This window comes from Octopus bimaculoides, chromosome 22 (assembly GCF_046866305.1).
Source record: "Octopus bimaculoides isolate indiv1 chromosome 22, ASM4686630v1, whole genome shotgun sequence".
NCBI lineage: Eukaryota > Metazoa > Mollusca > Cephalopoda > Octopoda > Octopodidae > Octopus > Octopus bimaculoides.
In genome coordinates this window covers 10,780,082-10,794,817 of record NC_142949.1, presented here as the reverse complement: position 1 = coordinate 10,794,817, position 14,736 = coordinate 10,780,082, and the positions used below count along the sequence as shown (strand labels likewise).

The 14,736-nt window shown below is 38.1% G+C and overlaps 1 protein-coding gene across 1 annotated transcript in view; it reads right to left on the bottom strand.

Annotated features, from left to right (window-relative positions):
* LOC106872988 (solute carrier family 75 member 1) overlaps positions 1-14,736 on the bottom strand; it is a 92,285-nt gene that overhangs the window by 57,908 nt on the left and 19,641 nt on the right. The window contains exons 2-3 of the mRNA XM_089339706.1: positions 5,943-6,177; positions 2,542-2,638 (exon numbers count right to left, since the gene is read on the bottom strand). Of these exons, the coding sequence (XP_089195832.1) occupies positions 2,542-2,638; positions 5,943-6,170 (325 nt within the window). The 5' untranslated portion in view covers positions 6,171-6,177. The remainder of the gene's footprint in view (positions 1-2,541; positions 2,639-5,942; positions 6,178-14,736) is intronic.

Below are 14,736 nucleotides of genomic sequence, written 5' to 3'. Positions count from 1 at the left end.
ACAGAAACTGGTAAGCTGGAGAATTGTACCAAGTTTCAGTCTGATTTGGAATGGTTTCTACAGCAGGATGCCTTTCCTAACGCCAACCACTCCAAGAGTGTAATGGGTGCATTTTATGTGCCACCAGCATAGGTGCCAGTCATGTGGCTCCAGCATCGGCCATGACTACAATTTCCCTTGGATTGACAAGTCTTCTCAAGCACAGCATATCACAAAAGGTCTCAGTCACTTGCCATCGCCTCCATGTATATAAACACACACATGTATATGAAGGGCTTCTTTCAGTTTCCATCTACTAAGTCCACTCATAACTCTTTGGTCAGCCTGGGGCTATGGAAGAAGATACTTGCCTAAGGTGCTACACAGTGGGACTGAACTGAAAACTGCCCAGTTGCAAAGGAAACTCCTTACCCACACACCTATAATACACACACACACTATATGCTTGTATGCCAAGAGACTGAAAGAGAAGAGAAAGAAGCAGAACAGTTTGAAGATGTTGGTGCCACACCACAAAGAAGAAAAACACTGATAAAGTTACTTCTCATTCAGAGCCAGCTGAAGATAGTGGCACCGAGGGAAACTGTCATAAGTGCCACATGCTGCTGGGGTGCCATCTCAGGTGGTTGGAAAGCATCCAAATAGAAGTAAGATAAAAAAAAAAAAGATATGAAAAATAATAAATTAAATGAAATAAAAACAAAATATAAAAATTCTTTGAGATTCAGCTCCCTCCAGCCATGCCGTTCTCCACTCGGTGTATGCTTGCAACCAAGAGGTATTGAGATCATTGACAGTAATGTAGATACAGTCATCTCTCTTTCTCTCTCTCTCTCCTACCTACATAAATAAATGAAACAATACAAGACTTCAGCTGTGTTTAACCCCTTTGTCAATATCAATTGCTAGGGACACTGTATTTAATTTTGAAACCATAAACCAGTGTAGGTGCCACTTAAAAAAAAAAAAAAAGCATCCAGTCCAAACTGTAAAGTGGTTGGCATTTAGAAGGGCATCCAGCTGTAAAAACCAGGTCAAAACTGACCTTGCTTGTGCTGGCGCAACATAAAACGCACTCAGCCCACTCTGTCGGGTGGTTGATGTTAGGAACGGCATTCAGCCGTAAAAACCATGGCAAAACAGACATAGATGTATGGTGCAGGCTTCCTACCTAGCTAGTTCCTGTCTGACCGTCCAACCCATGCTAGCATGGAAGGCAGATGTTAAATGATGACGACGATGAATATGCTACCAAGTATATCAAAAGTTTATCAGTCAATACTATGTTTTACTTTTGGTGTTAGCAGTGCATTGTTTTCATTTTTTGAGTGTATCTCTACAGATTTTTCCTGCAGAATTTAGAGCCAGCGTTGAAAGTTAAGATATTTCATATAGGAATACATCCATGTAAACAATACAACCAAAGATTAAAAAAATAGGTATATTTCTGTTAAAACATGTTTTTGTTTCAATTCTGAATATAATTAAGAATTTAGTAAATTAACTTTGTAATTATTAATCTTGTACTTGAAACATAAATCAGCATGGAATTTTGATAGAAGGGTTTAATTTAAATTACTTTTAGCAGAAATTTTATATCACAGAACCAGAGGCAGTCTCAGGTGGGGTTTGCATAAAAAGGGTTAAATCATTCTCATTAGTTTGTATAGTGTAAAGAAAAACTTTCTACATTTACAGGTTGTTGTTGCTTTTTGTATATGAACATTTTTTATACATTCCACCTGTAAGGGTACGGAAGCTCAGGTTGTCTAATGTGCCAGAAAGCAAAAGAGGGTGGCACGTGAGTGGAAAAAGAATCAGGTGCTGAGGTCTTTTTAGTCCTGTCTTGGTGAGGGCATAGCAAGACTTCTTCAGTGATGGCACCACAAGAAAATGGCATTCACTGCATTCTGTAAAAGAGCATCCAGCCATAGAATCCAAGCCAAAATAACACATATGAGTGGCTCCCATTAAGAAAGGACTTGGATTGTGACCACCCATTCAACACAGCATGGAGAGGAGGAGGAGGAGAATGATGAAGATAATGAAGAAGAAGACGACGGTGAAGAGGATAATGATGGTGATGAAGATGAAAAGGATAATAATGGTGATAATGATGATGATGAGGAGGAGGAGGATGAGAATAATGATGGTGATGATGATGATGATGGTGGTGATGATGACGATGCTGATGATGATGATGGTGATGATGATGATGGTGGTGATGATGACGATGCTGATGATGATGGTGACGATGCTGATGATGATGGTGACGATGCTGATGATGATGGTGATGATGGTAGTGCTCTAGCCAGGCTTTAGATGGGAAGGCTAAAAGCAAACTAAACACACGTGCACACATAATACACATATATATGCATACACAGTCATACATACAAATGCATGCACACACATGCATACACACAGTCACTCACACACACACACACACACAAATATTTAAAAAAACAACACACAAAGCTGTGAAAAAACAAACAAGGTGCATTGAACAAAAAAAAAGAAGAGGTTCTGCAAAATACTGACCTCCAAACAGAACTGTGTTCCATTTGACATTGTTTGGAATTCCAACCAAAGTCTGGAAGTATCGGACAGCTTCTTCTAAACTGCGATAAATAATGCTCTGAAATTGAGGGAAGATGGTTATTGAATTAGAAGAGAGGCAATGGGAGTCAGATGGTGAGTCAGTGAGTCTGAAATTGAGGTAAGATGGTTATTGAATGAGAGGAGAGGCAATGGGAGTGAGTCAGTGAGTCTGAAATTGAGGGAAGATGGTTATTGAATTAGAGGAGAGGCAATGGGAGTCAGAGAGTGAGTCAGTGAGTCTGAAATTGAGGGAAGATGGTTATTGAATTAGAGGAGAGGCAATGGGAGTCAGTCAGTGAGTCAGGTGATTGTGAAGGAGGGAAGAGAAATGCAGGAATCAAAAGGGGAGGGGGGGAAATAGGTGAGGTGAAGGATGAGGAGAGAAGGAAAGAGAAGAGAGGAAGAGTGAATTAGGAAATAGAGGGGGTGGTGGTGGTCAAGAATGAGAGAAGGGGGAAGTAGTCAAAGAAAGAGAGGGGAAAGGAGGGATGTATAGAGAGAAAAAGGTCAAGAGGGTGACCAAGGCATAAGGAGATAGAGAAAGAGAGAGGTCAGATTGAGGTCAAAGTTACAGAGGTCAGCTTTGCCTATCATCCTTTCAGGATCAATGAAATAAGTACCAGCTGAACACTGGAGGTGGGGGCAATATAAATGACTTACCCACTCCCCTGAACTTGCTGGCCTTGTGCCAAAACTAGAAAGAATCCCTTTTGGCAAACTGACAGAATTGCTAGCACGCCAGGCAAAATGCTGAATAGCATTTCTTTTGGTTTTATGTTCTGGGTTCAAATACTGTTGAGGTTGACTTTCCCCTCAGGGCTCCACAACCATTTTTCACTTGTGGGGCACTTGTATTCTTTTCAAAATTCAGTGGCACACATGAACTAAAAATGTAACTAGAAGTATAGGAGACAAAATGATATTCAGGTTACTTTGTGACACACCTAGCATCATCTCGTGGCACACAAGTTGCAGAGCACAGCTTTACTTTTCATCCTTTCGATATTAATAAATTAAGTACTAGTTGAGCGCTGGAAGTCGATGGAATCAACTCCAAAATTTCAAACCTTGTGCCTATAACAGAAAGGTACAGATTGTGATAAGAAGAACAATGGTGCTAGACGAAATTTCATATCAGTGCTGATGTTTGAGGCTACTCAGATACAAAGCATATGTTTGGAAACACTGCTACTACCTTTCCAATCCTGCAGTCTATGTTCGGTTCCACATGGCCAGCGCTGTTTACAATTTGGCCAAGAATATTTGAACCAGAGTGGATTTTGCTAAAGCCATGCAAAAATCAATTGGTGCAGTTAAAAACGAACAACAAATTAAGTTGACCAACCATATTAATGTCATTAAAAGACTTAACGAAAGAGTATGTTCCACTTACTTGTAACCTAATCGATTTGCCTGGTTTATCACACGAGTAAGCAAGTAGATAAGTAGACTCATGGCACAATAGAGATAAGTTTCAAGGAGTAATGTTTATTAAGGTGACTCCCTAGATGTGAATTGGGCCATAAAGTATTGATACTTTAGAAACCAGGCAAACCCATTTGCCCTTTTGTTTTCAAATTACTCTCTCAAAAGTAATGCTTATCTATTTACATTACATTGAATCAATTATGCATTATCTCATAGTTTTGAAATTTTGGAGGTATGATTGTATATATTTAGACTGATATTGTAGTGTAGGTGTGAGAAGCCAGATCTAGCCAGTTTGAACAGAAAACAGGTAGAATATGTGGGCCAGGCTTACGTACTAGGCCAGATCACATTCTAGTACAAGGCTTACAAAGAATAAGTCCTGGGGGTCGACTTGTTTGACTAAAACACTTCAAGGTGGTGCTCCAGCATGGCTGCAGTCAAAATGACTGAAACAAATAAAAGAATATATATATATATGTATGTATATATGTATGTATGTATATATATATATATATATATATATAGTAGACTTACTTGCAAAAAAGGACGTGTGCGTTCAATAATGTAATAATATAAAGAATATATATATACATGTTTGCCACCTTGGAATCCTCTGTGTAGTGGGCTGATCCACTACTCAGGAAGAGACTATTCTAGAGTACATTCTGTCTTATCTTCGAAACGTCTAGTTAAAATAGAGACAGCTGATGAAGGAATATTCCAAGTGGCTTTCCGTTTTCCTATGTGCTCGTTCTGTTGTCTGTAGTTCATTGTTCTAACGTCCTGTACCCTGATATGCATATATATACACATGTAGATGTAAGTATGTACATATATGTGTGTATACATGTATATATATTCTTTGTATTATATATATATATATATATATATATATATATATATATATACGAAGGTGAGTCAAAAAAGTAATGCTATTTTGTTTAGGACGAGTATAATTACCAACACAGGAACATGCATCATACATCAAAATGAAGCTGGTCCTCTGTGGATCACATCCCTACTTCTCAACATAGTCACTGTTACTCTCATGATGAGGAGTAATGCTGTGTGCTAATGATTCTGCCAGCTTGCTGCCTTCATAATAATAATAATAATAATAATAATAATAATAATAATAATCCCTTCTACTATAGGCACAAGGCCTGAAATTTTGGGGAGGGAGATAGTTGATTACAACGATCCCCAGGACTCAACTGGTACTTATTTTATCGACCCCGAAAGGATGAAAGGCAAAGTCGACTTGGGCGTAATTTGAACTGAGAACTTGAAGATGGACAAAACACCACTAGGCATTTCGCTTGGTGCGCTAGTGATTCCGCCAGCTCACCATCTTCATAATAATAATAACTATCATTATTATTATTTCTACTCTAAGCACAAGGCCTTGAAAATTTTGGGGGGAAAGGGGATAGTCGATTACGTCGACCCCAGTGCGTAACTGCTACTTATTTCATCGTCCCCCAAAAGGATGAAAGGCAAAGTTGACCTCGGTGGAATTTGAACTCAGAATGTAAAGACAGACGAAAATACCGCTAAGCATTTTGCCCAGCATGCTAACGTTCCTAATAATAATAATAATGATAATAATAATGATAATAATAATAATAATAATCTTTTCTACTCTAGGCACAAGGCCCGAAATTTTTGGGGAGTGGGGAGGCAGTCGATTAGATTGACTCCAGTATGCAACTGGTACTTAATTTATCTACTCCAAAAGGATGAAAGGCAAAGTCGACCTCGGCAGAATTTGAACTCAGGACATAGCGACAGCTCACTGCCTTAATAATAATAATAATAATAATAATAAAGCCACCTCTCAGTAAACATAGCAATAACAATTCAAGAACATCAATATAAAAAAAAAAGAAAATAATGAAATCTGCGATTACCCGATCATGTTGCTGGTAGTAATCAAGAATGGATGGTAGTAAAGGCAGAAGCAATGTAAATGCCAGAAGATCTATAATGAGCGAGACAAACACAACCAGGAGAATATGTTTCTGTTGTTTGCAACGAATTGGTGAAGTCTTCTCCAATGTTGAGCCATTTCTTTGAGTTTTGTCTTCAGATATCTTAGAAGATGGCTCCAATTTGAAAGATGTCTTCCGGTGGGCCATTGGATGCCTGCAAAATCACAAAATATTAATTAGTTGCGTAAGACTCTAATTAATCTGAAGGCACATAGCTTAGTGGTGAGGGTATTCAGCTCATAATTGTAAGATCAAGAGTTCAATACCTGGTGCTGTGTTATATCCTTGGGCAAGACACTTATTTCACATTGCTACAGTCTTGTTGGCACTCCATTACTTACGACGTCGAGGGTTCCAGTTGATCTGATCAACGGAACAGCCTGCGCGTGAAATTAACGTGCAAGTGGCTGAGTACTCCACAGACACGTGTACCCTTAACGTAGTTTTCGGGGAGATTCAGCGTGACACAGTGTGACAAGGCTGACCCTTTGACTTACAGGCACAACAGAAACAGGAGGAAAATGTGAGAGAAAGTTGTGGTGAAAGAGTACAGCAGGGTTCGCCACCATCCCCTGCCGGAGCCTCATGGAGCTTTAGGTGTTTTCGCTCAATAAACACTCACAACGACCGTGAGTCCGCTGCCCTAACCACTGGGCCATTGCGCCTCCACTGCTACAGTCTACTCAGCCGGTAAAAATGAGTGGTACCTGTAATTCAAAGGAGCCAGCCTTATCACATTCTATGTCATGCTGAATCTCCAGTATATATGTTTGTGGAGTACTCAGCCACTTTCATGAGCAAGCTGTTCCGTTGATCGGATCAACTGGGGTGTGTTTCAATTAATTTTGAAAATAATTAAGTGTTTAGTAAAATAACTTTGTCATTATTAGGTTGGTATTTGGAACACATGAAATTTGACCGAAGGTTTTGATTTCAATCACTTTAACCCTTTTGTTACCATATTTCTGTTAAAATACACTTTGCTTCAATTAATATTGAAAATAACGAAGTTACTAAAGTAGCTGTCATTATTAAAAACATAACATTTAGAACATAACATCTAGAAATATTGCTAAGCATTTTGTCCACCATGCTAAAAATTCTGCTAGCTCACCACCTTCATAATAATAATAATAATAATAATGGTTTCAAATTTTGGCACAAGGCCAGCAATTTTAAGGTAGGGCAAGTTGTCTAGCCAGCAAGGTGGTGTCATTGAAAGACTAAAATGATGCAAAGTGCATTGTGATTAGTGATATATAACAACACCGAATAGTCTGGTTGGTCATGTCACACATAATTCTTCAGTGTATATGTGTGAAGTATCAGCATCAATGAAAAAACGAAAAAACAGGGCTTTGTAATAAAAATACCCTGTGTGGTATTTGTTCAGCTCAAATTATGCAAACACTCCCTGGTGATTCTCGCCATCAGAAATGCTGTGAAGCATGAAATTTTGATGGAAGATTTTAATTTAGATCACCTTGACCCTTTTCTTATATTTCTGTTGAAATATTCTGCTTTGGTTTCGATTCATTTTGAAAATAAAGAATTTAGTAAAATAACTGTCATTATTAAGTTGATATTTGGAACATAAATTAACATGAATCTTTCTTGGTGGGTTTTAATTAAAATCGATTTAAATTAGGAAATTTGTATCATGGAACCAAGAGTATTCTTGGATGAGGGTGGTATTAAAAGGACCAAACATTATAAGCATCTGTCCTTGATACACAACATTATGAATATCACAACTTATTTTTTGAGAAATTAATTAAAAAAAAGACATAACAAAACTTTTAGACATGAAAAATTTTTAACAAAAAAGACCAAAAACATCAACTTCATCATCATCATCATCATTATCATTTAGTGTCCATTTTCCACTCTGGCTTAGGTTGGACAGTTTGACCAGAGCTGGCAAGCAGGAGAGCTGCACCAGGGTTTCTACAACTGGATGCCCTTCCTAACGCCAACCACTTTACAGAGCGTGCTGAATGCTTTTAATGTGGCACTGGCATGAGTGCTTTTTACTGCAGACCCTAACTCTTAATTCTTAATCCTAATCCTATTACGGCTTCAATTAGTTGCTATGGGAACAAATACTAATACCAAATTGTGGATTTCTGCAATGTTGAGAATGGACTAAAATTACTGATGAATTAAAATTACACAGTAATTTCATCATCATGATGATGAAATTACTGTGTAATTTTAATTCATCAGTAATTTTAGTCCATTCTCAACATTGCAGAAATCCACAATTTGGTATTAGTATTTGTTCCCATAGCAACTACAATCTTTAAAAATTCATAGCATTTTTATTATTAATGTTTTTCCCCAAAATGGCTACAATTTTAGTAATTGGCATGAAAAACAGCATTTGGTGCAGAAATTTTCAATAAAATTTGACAGTGTGTGAAACAGGAAACATCCAGAAATTTTTCAGATTACAAAAGTTTTGGGATTCCAGAATTTTACGAAAAGGTTTGCAGAATATCAAAAGGTATGAACTTTATAAACAGAGAAGTACAACCACTACTACTACTACTACTACTATTACTACTACTACTACTACTACCATTACTAATACACTGAACAGCAAAAGAAACACAATTTTTTCAAATGTCATTTTTATATGGTAAATTCTGAAAATTGCAGGGATGTAAGTGTAAATATTCCAAGACATGCTGGTTCATGGTTGAGACCCAAATTGCAGGTAACTTTCCCTGAAATGAGAAGCCAAAATGCAGCTGCGTTAAATGCTGTGGGTGGCAGTCACAAACAATTGTCATGAAAACCAAAATGCACATGCATCTTGTGGAGGTTATAGGTATAAAAATCAACTTGAACTGCATTCCTTGCATTCATAATTTGGACACATCAGGTATGACCCTCTTATCAGCTGTTGTTGGCACTCCGTCGAGGGTTCCAGTTGATCTGATCAACGGAACAGCCTGCTCGTGAAATTAACGTGCAAGTGGCTGAGCACTCCACAGACACGTGTACCCTTAACGTAGTTCTCGGAGATATTCAGTGTGACACAGTGTGACAAGGCTGACCCTATGAATTACAGGCACAACAGAAACAGGAAGTAAGAGTGAGAGAAAGTTGTGGTGGAAGAGTACAGCAGGGTTCGCCACCATTCCCTGCTGGAGCCTCGTGGAGCTTTAGGTGTTTTCGCTCAATAAACACTCACAACGCCCGGTCTGGGAATCGAAACCGCGATCCTATGGGCCATTACGCCTCCACCCACTTATCAGCAGTGCAGAGAGAACAAGCTATCAGCCAATTGCAAGCAGGGCAGTGTGCCCTGGTTGTTGCGAAAGCTTACAACGTCCATGTCAGCACCATCTGTTGCCTGCAACAGCGATGCAACAACATCAACAGCACTGCAGACTGTGCCCGCAGAGGGCACCCCCTGGTGACCACACCTAGTCAGGACTGCTTCATATCCACCTGCAACACCTCTATGATTGCTTCAGATCGGCCAGCATGACAGCTTGCAAGACCATTGGCACTGGACAGCAATCCATCAGCAGCAATACAGTACAACATCAACTGGCCACCAACCACCTGTGTTGCTGTTGTCCTGCTCGAGGGCCAGTCCTCACTGCCCACCACTGTCAGGTACGACTACAGTGGGCTACACAGCACCAAAGTTGGTGGCATCAACAATGGAGGTCCTGTGTTTCCACTTCGGATGGCAGAGTGAGGGTGTGGCAGGGTGAACACTACAGAGAGACATGTGCCATGGAGAGAGATGCATAGGGTGGCCAAAACATCATGGTTTGGGGTGCTATATGCATGAATCAGAGAACTGGGCCCCATGTGTTCCAAAATGTTGGTGCAGGCAGAGGGAATGGCATCACAGCACAGCGCTACATTGACCAGATCCTAAGACCTCACATTGTGCCCTTCTTCGCACGTCACCACAGCCACATGTTCCAGCACATGGTCAGGGTCACCATGGACTTCCTGCGGTAGCACAACATCAGAACCATGCCGTGGCCGGCTCTCAGCCCAGATTTGAACCCAACTGAACACCTGTGGGATAAAATCCAGACAGCTGAAACTGGAGGCGGCTTTCCTAAGGGTGTAAGCACAGGTGCCAATGGCTTTTGTGAATCACCTCATGCGCTCTATGTGCCAACAGTGTATGGCCGTTTTGAACACCCATGGAGGGCATACACAGTGTTGAACATGTCATGCTCTACAGTCTTGATGTGCAGGATCTGCCCACTACCAGAAGACATGACAACGACCCATAGACTGTGGTCAAAGTGCATCCAAGAAATTGACTTTATCAGATTTATCAAAATTTATCTCTGGCATAATTAAATTAAAACATAGTTCAGTCACACATGTCTCGCAGTTCAGTGTATTTATACTACCAGAACCATCACCACAACCATTTACAACCACCACTACCACCACAACTACTAAGGCCACTACTATAACCACCACCAGTATCACCACTACCACCACCACCACCTTGCTATCCCACCATTCCCTCCCTCCCACTACAATTATATTATCACCATCACCACCACACCCACGAGAGAACCACTTCCACACTCATTACAATACTATAGACACCGTCACCCCTACCACCACCACCACCACCACCACCAACCTGAAGATGCCAGCACTACCATATTCCGATGTGGTTTGAAGAAAGAGAGAGCTTTCAGAGGAATGAAAGACAAAAGCTCTGGCGATTGTGACGAAAGAACAATGACCGAGGAGACGACGGCAGTTGGAGGTTTGTGGAATCGGAGAGAGAATTAGTGGCAGTAGTGGGGGGGGGGGGAGACGTTGATGTGTATGCATCTGTACACACGCATTTATTTATATACACATGCACACATGCATATACATATGCACACATGCATATACATATGCACACATGCATATACATATACACACACACATATATATATATATATACATATGCACATGCATTTATATATACATATGCACACACACATTTATATATACATATGCATACACGCACACATTTATATATACATATGCATACACGCACACATTTATATATACATATGCACCCACACACATTTATATATACGTATGCACACATATATATATGTATGCACACACACATTTATATATATACACACACACACACACACATTTATATATACATATGCACACACACACACATATTTATATATACATATGCATACACACACATTTATATATACATATGCAGACACACACACATTTATATATACATATGCATACACACACACACATATATACATATGCATACACACACACACATATATATGTATGCACACACACATTATATATACGTATGCACACACATTTATATATATGCACACACACACACACATACATATGCACACACATTTATATATATACGTATGCACACACACATTTATATATACATACACACACACACATTTATATATACATATGCACACACACACACACATTTATATATACATATGCACACACACACACACACATTTATATATACATATGCACACACACACACATTCATATATACATATGCACACACACACACACATTCATATATACATATGCACACACACACATTCATATATACATATGCACACACACACATTTATGTATATATATATGCATACACACACACATTTATATATATATATGCATACACACACATTTATATATACATACATATGCACACACGGACATTTATACATATGCACATACACACACACATTTATATATACATATGCACACACACACACACATATATACATATGCACACACACACACACACATTTATATATACACATGCACACACATACTTAAATACACACATACATTTATATAAGAGAGAGAGAGAAGGGAAAGAGAGAGAGAAGAGAAAGAGAGAGAGAGAAGGGAAAGAGAGAGAGAGAAGGGAAAGAGAGAGAGAAGAGAAAGAGAGAGAGAGATTAGAAGTGAAATGGCATTTGAGAGAGAAATACCAACTGGAGTTTGAGAAAGACATGAAGTGGCATAATTGTTGGCCAAAGAATGGAATTTGGTCGGAGATGGTTTCTAGACAGATCTCCAAGAGAATTTGCCTATTGATAGGAAACAGAACTTCACCAATGCTGTAACACAATCTCAAGTATGTTATTGTCAACAGATGGCGCTGAATTCTAGAGAAACCATACATGGTTCTTTTGTCTGTTTGGAAAATAATCTCAGATTTTAATCCTAAAATTAGAAACCTAAATAGAAATACACGACAGTTTCAAATGTCACTCTGCAAATTATGTTGTTGTTGTTGGTAGTGGTGATGGTGTTTAACCCTAGGCAGGTTCTTGTTGAGCAGACCTACGATTTCAATTATAATCATACCAGTTTTTCTTGCTTCTTTTTAACCAAGCAGTTAACTACATTAACCAATGTGTTCGTTACTTGTTTAAGATGGTAAGGTTACTACTACTACTATTACTACTACTACTACTACTGCTGCTGCTGCTGCTGCTGCTACTAATGCTATCATCACCATTTACGCATTCACTTTTCCATGCTTGCATGGGTCAGACAGAATTCATTAAAGCAGATTTTCTACAACCATCACCTGTTTCCAAGTACAATAGTGTTTCCTAGAACTGTCACCTTAATAGTGACAGAACAACTGTTAACCTTTTTGTTACCATATTTGTTAAAACACACTCATTTTGTTTTAGTTAATCTTGAAAATAACAAAGAATTTAGTAAAATAACTGTCATTAATCAACTGATGTTATAAGCACAAATTAACATGGAATCTCGAAGGAGGCCTTTAATTTAGATCACTAACACTTTTGTTACCATATTTCTGTTGATATATACTGCCTGTATTTAAATTAATCTTGAAAATAACAAAGAATTTGGTAAAATAACTTTGTCATTAATAAACTGATGTTAAAAATATACCATATTTCGTTGAAATATGCTACCTCTAAATTAATTTTGTCATTACTATGCTGGTGTTTGGAATGTAAATTAACATGAAATTTTGATGAAAGCTTTTAATTTAGATTATTTTAAAACAGGGAATTTGAACCAGAGAACCAGGAACAGTCTCAGGGGGGCTAGAATCAAAGGATTTTAGGAAACAGATGCAATTATGAAAAATTGGATGCTGGTTTAATCTGAGAGAGAAGAGAACTAATGGACAGGTAACAAAAAACGAGAAAAAGAGGATAAAAGATGGTGAAATAGCATCAGTCGAGTGAGGTTTATTAATATTTTGACTGTGGTAGTGACTGCAAATATGTTAAAGAGTGTGTGTGTGTCTGTGTGTTAATATATGGCTTCAGTAATGTGAAAATAGAAATTCTGTTATCCAGGTTAAATCTAAATCTCAATCAATCACAATAAAATAATGAATGCTGAGTAAAACATCATGTCTGCAAAGTTTGATTTCAAAAATCTCTTCAGATTATTGCTTCTAAGCAGGAATAAATAGCACGTTCTCAAACAACAGTGACAAGAACAACAAAAAGCTTGCTTAATTGTTTTCTACAAGAATAGATTAAACCAAGCATTGATATTTTATTTAAAAAAACTGCCACAAAGATCCTAGTTGAATAGAAAGGAATTTGTAGTTGTGCATAAAAGAATAACACACTACAGTTATATCAATAACATGGTACCACTACACCTATAGTATGACAGCTCTACTATGCTCCATAAAGTAACCCTACAGTTCTACCATACACTGTACTATAGAGTATCCCAACAGTACTAAAGCTCTACCATACTGTACCACAAAGTACCTCTATAATACTACAGCTCTGGTATACTCCATACTATATCAGGCAGTACCCCTACAGTACTACATCTCTACCATATACCATACTGTACCAGACAGTACCCCTATAGTACTACAGCTCTACCATACTCCATACTGTACCATAAAGTACCCCTATAGTACTACAGCTCTGGTATACTCCATACTATATCAGGCAGTATCCCTACAGTACTACATCTCTACCATACACCATACTATACCAGACAGTGTCCCTGCTCTACCATACTATACCAGACAGTACCCAATAGTACTACAGCTCTACCATACACCATATTATACCAGACAGCACCCCTATAGTACTACAGCTCTACCATATTATACCAGACAGTACCCTGTATTACTACAGCTCTATCATACACCATACTGTACCATGTGGTATAGTGATATGAATATCCAATGCAATCTCAGTGCAACATAATTATGTTTTAGTTTGGTAATAACAGCTTAAATAGAAATAAATCCAGTTTGTTTTTCTATTTCCTTTAATCTCACTAATCTTTATAATCTCTCTGTAGATTCTGTTTCTCCCAGTCTTTGATTTCATTATGGGGGTGGGGATGCTTTTAATTTACCATTGCTAATTCAAGTATGTTGCTGTATCCATAGTTATATTTATAAACTGTATACACATATACTGTATGTGCATGTCTGTTAGTGTGTATACATACTCTTATATATGTGTATGTGTGCATGCACACATGTGAGTGTGTATGTATGTATATATATATATATATACATACACACACACACACAATTAGCAATATAAATTCTTAATTCATCATCATTAGTTGCATCAATATCTCTAAATACTTTGTGCTTTATCAAAGCTATTTTCATCTGTATAATTGTGTGTAGTAATATTACTTATAAACATATTGATATCTGCTC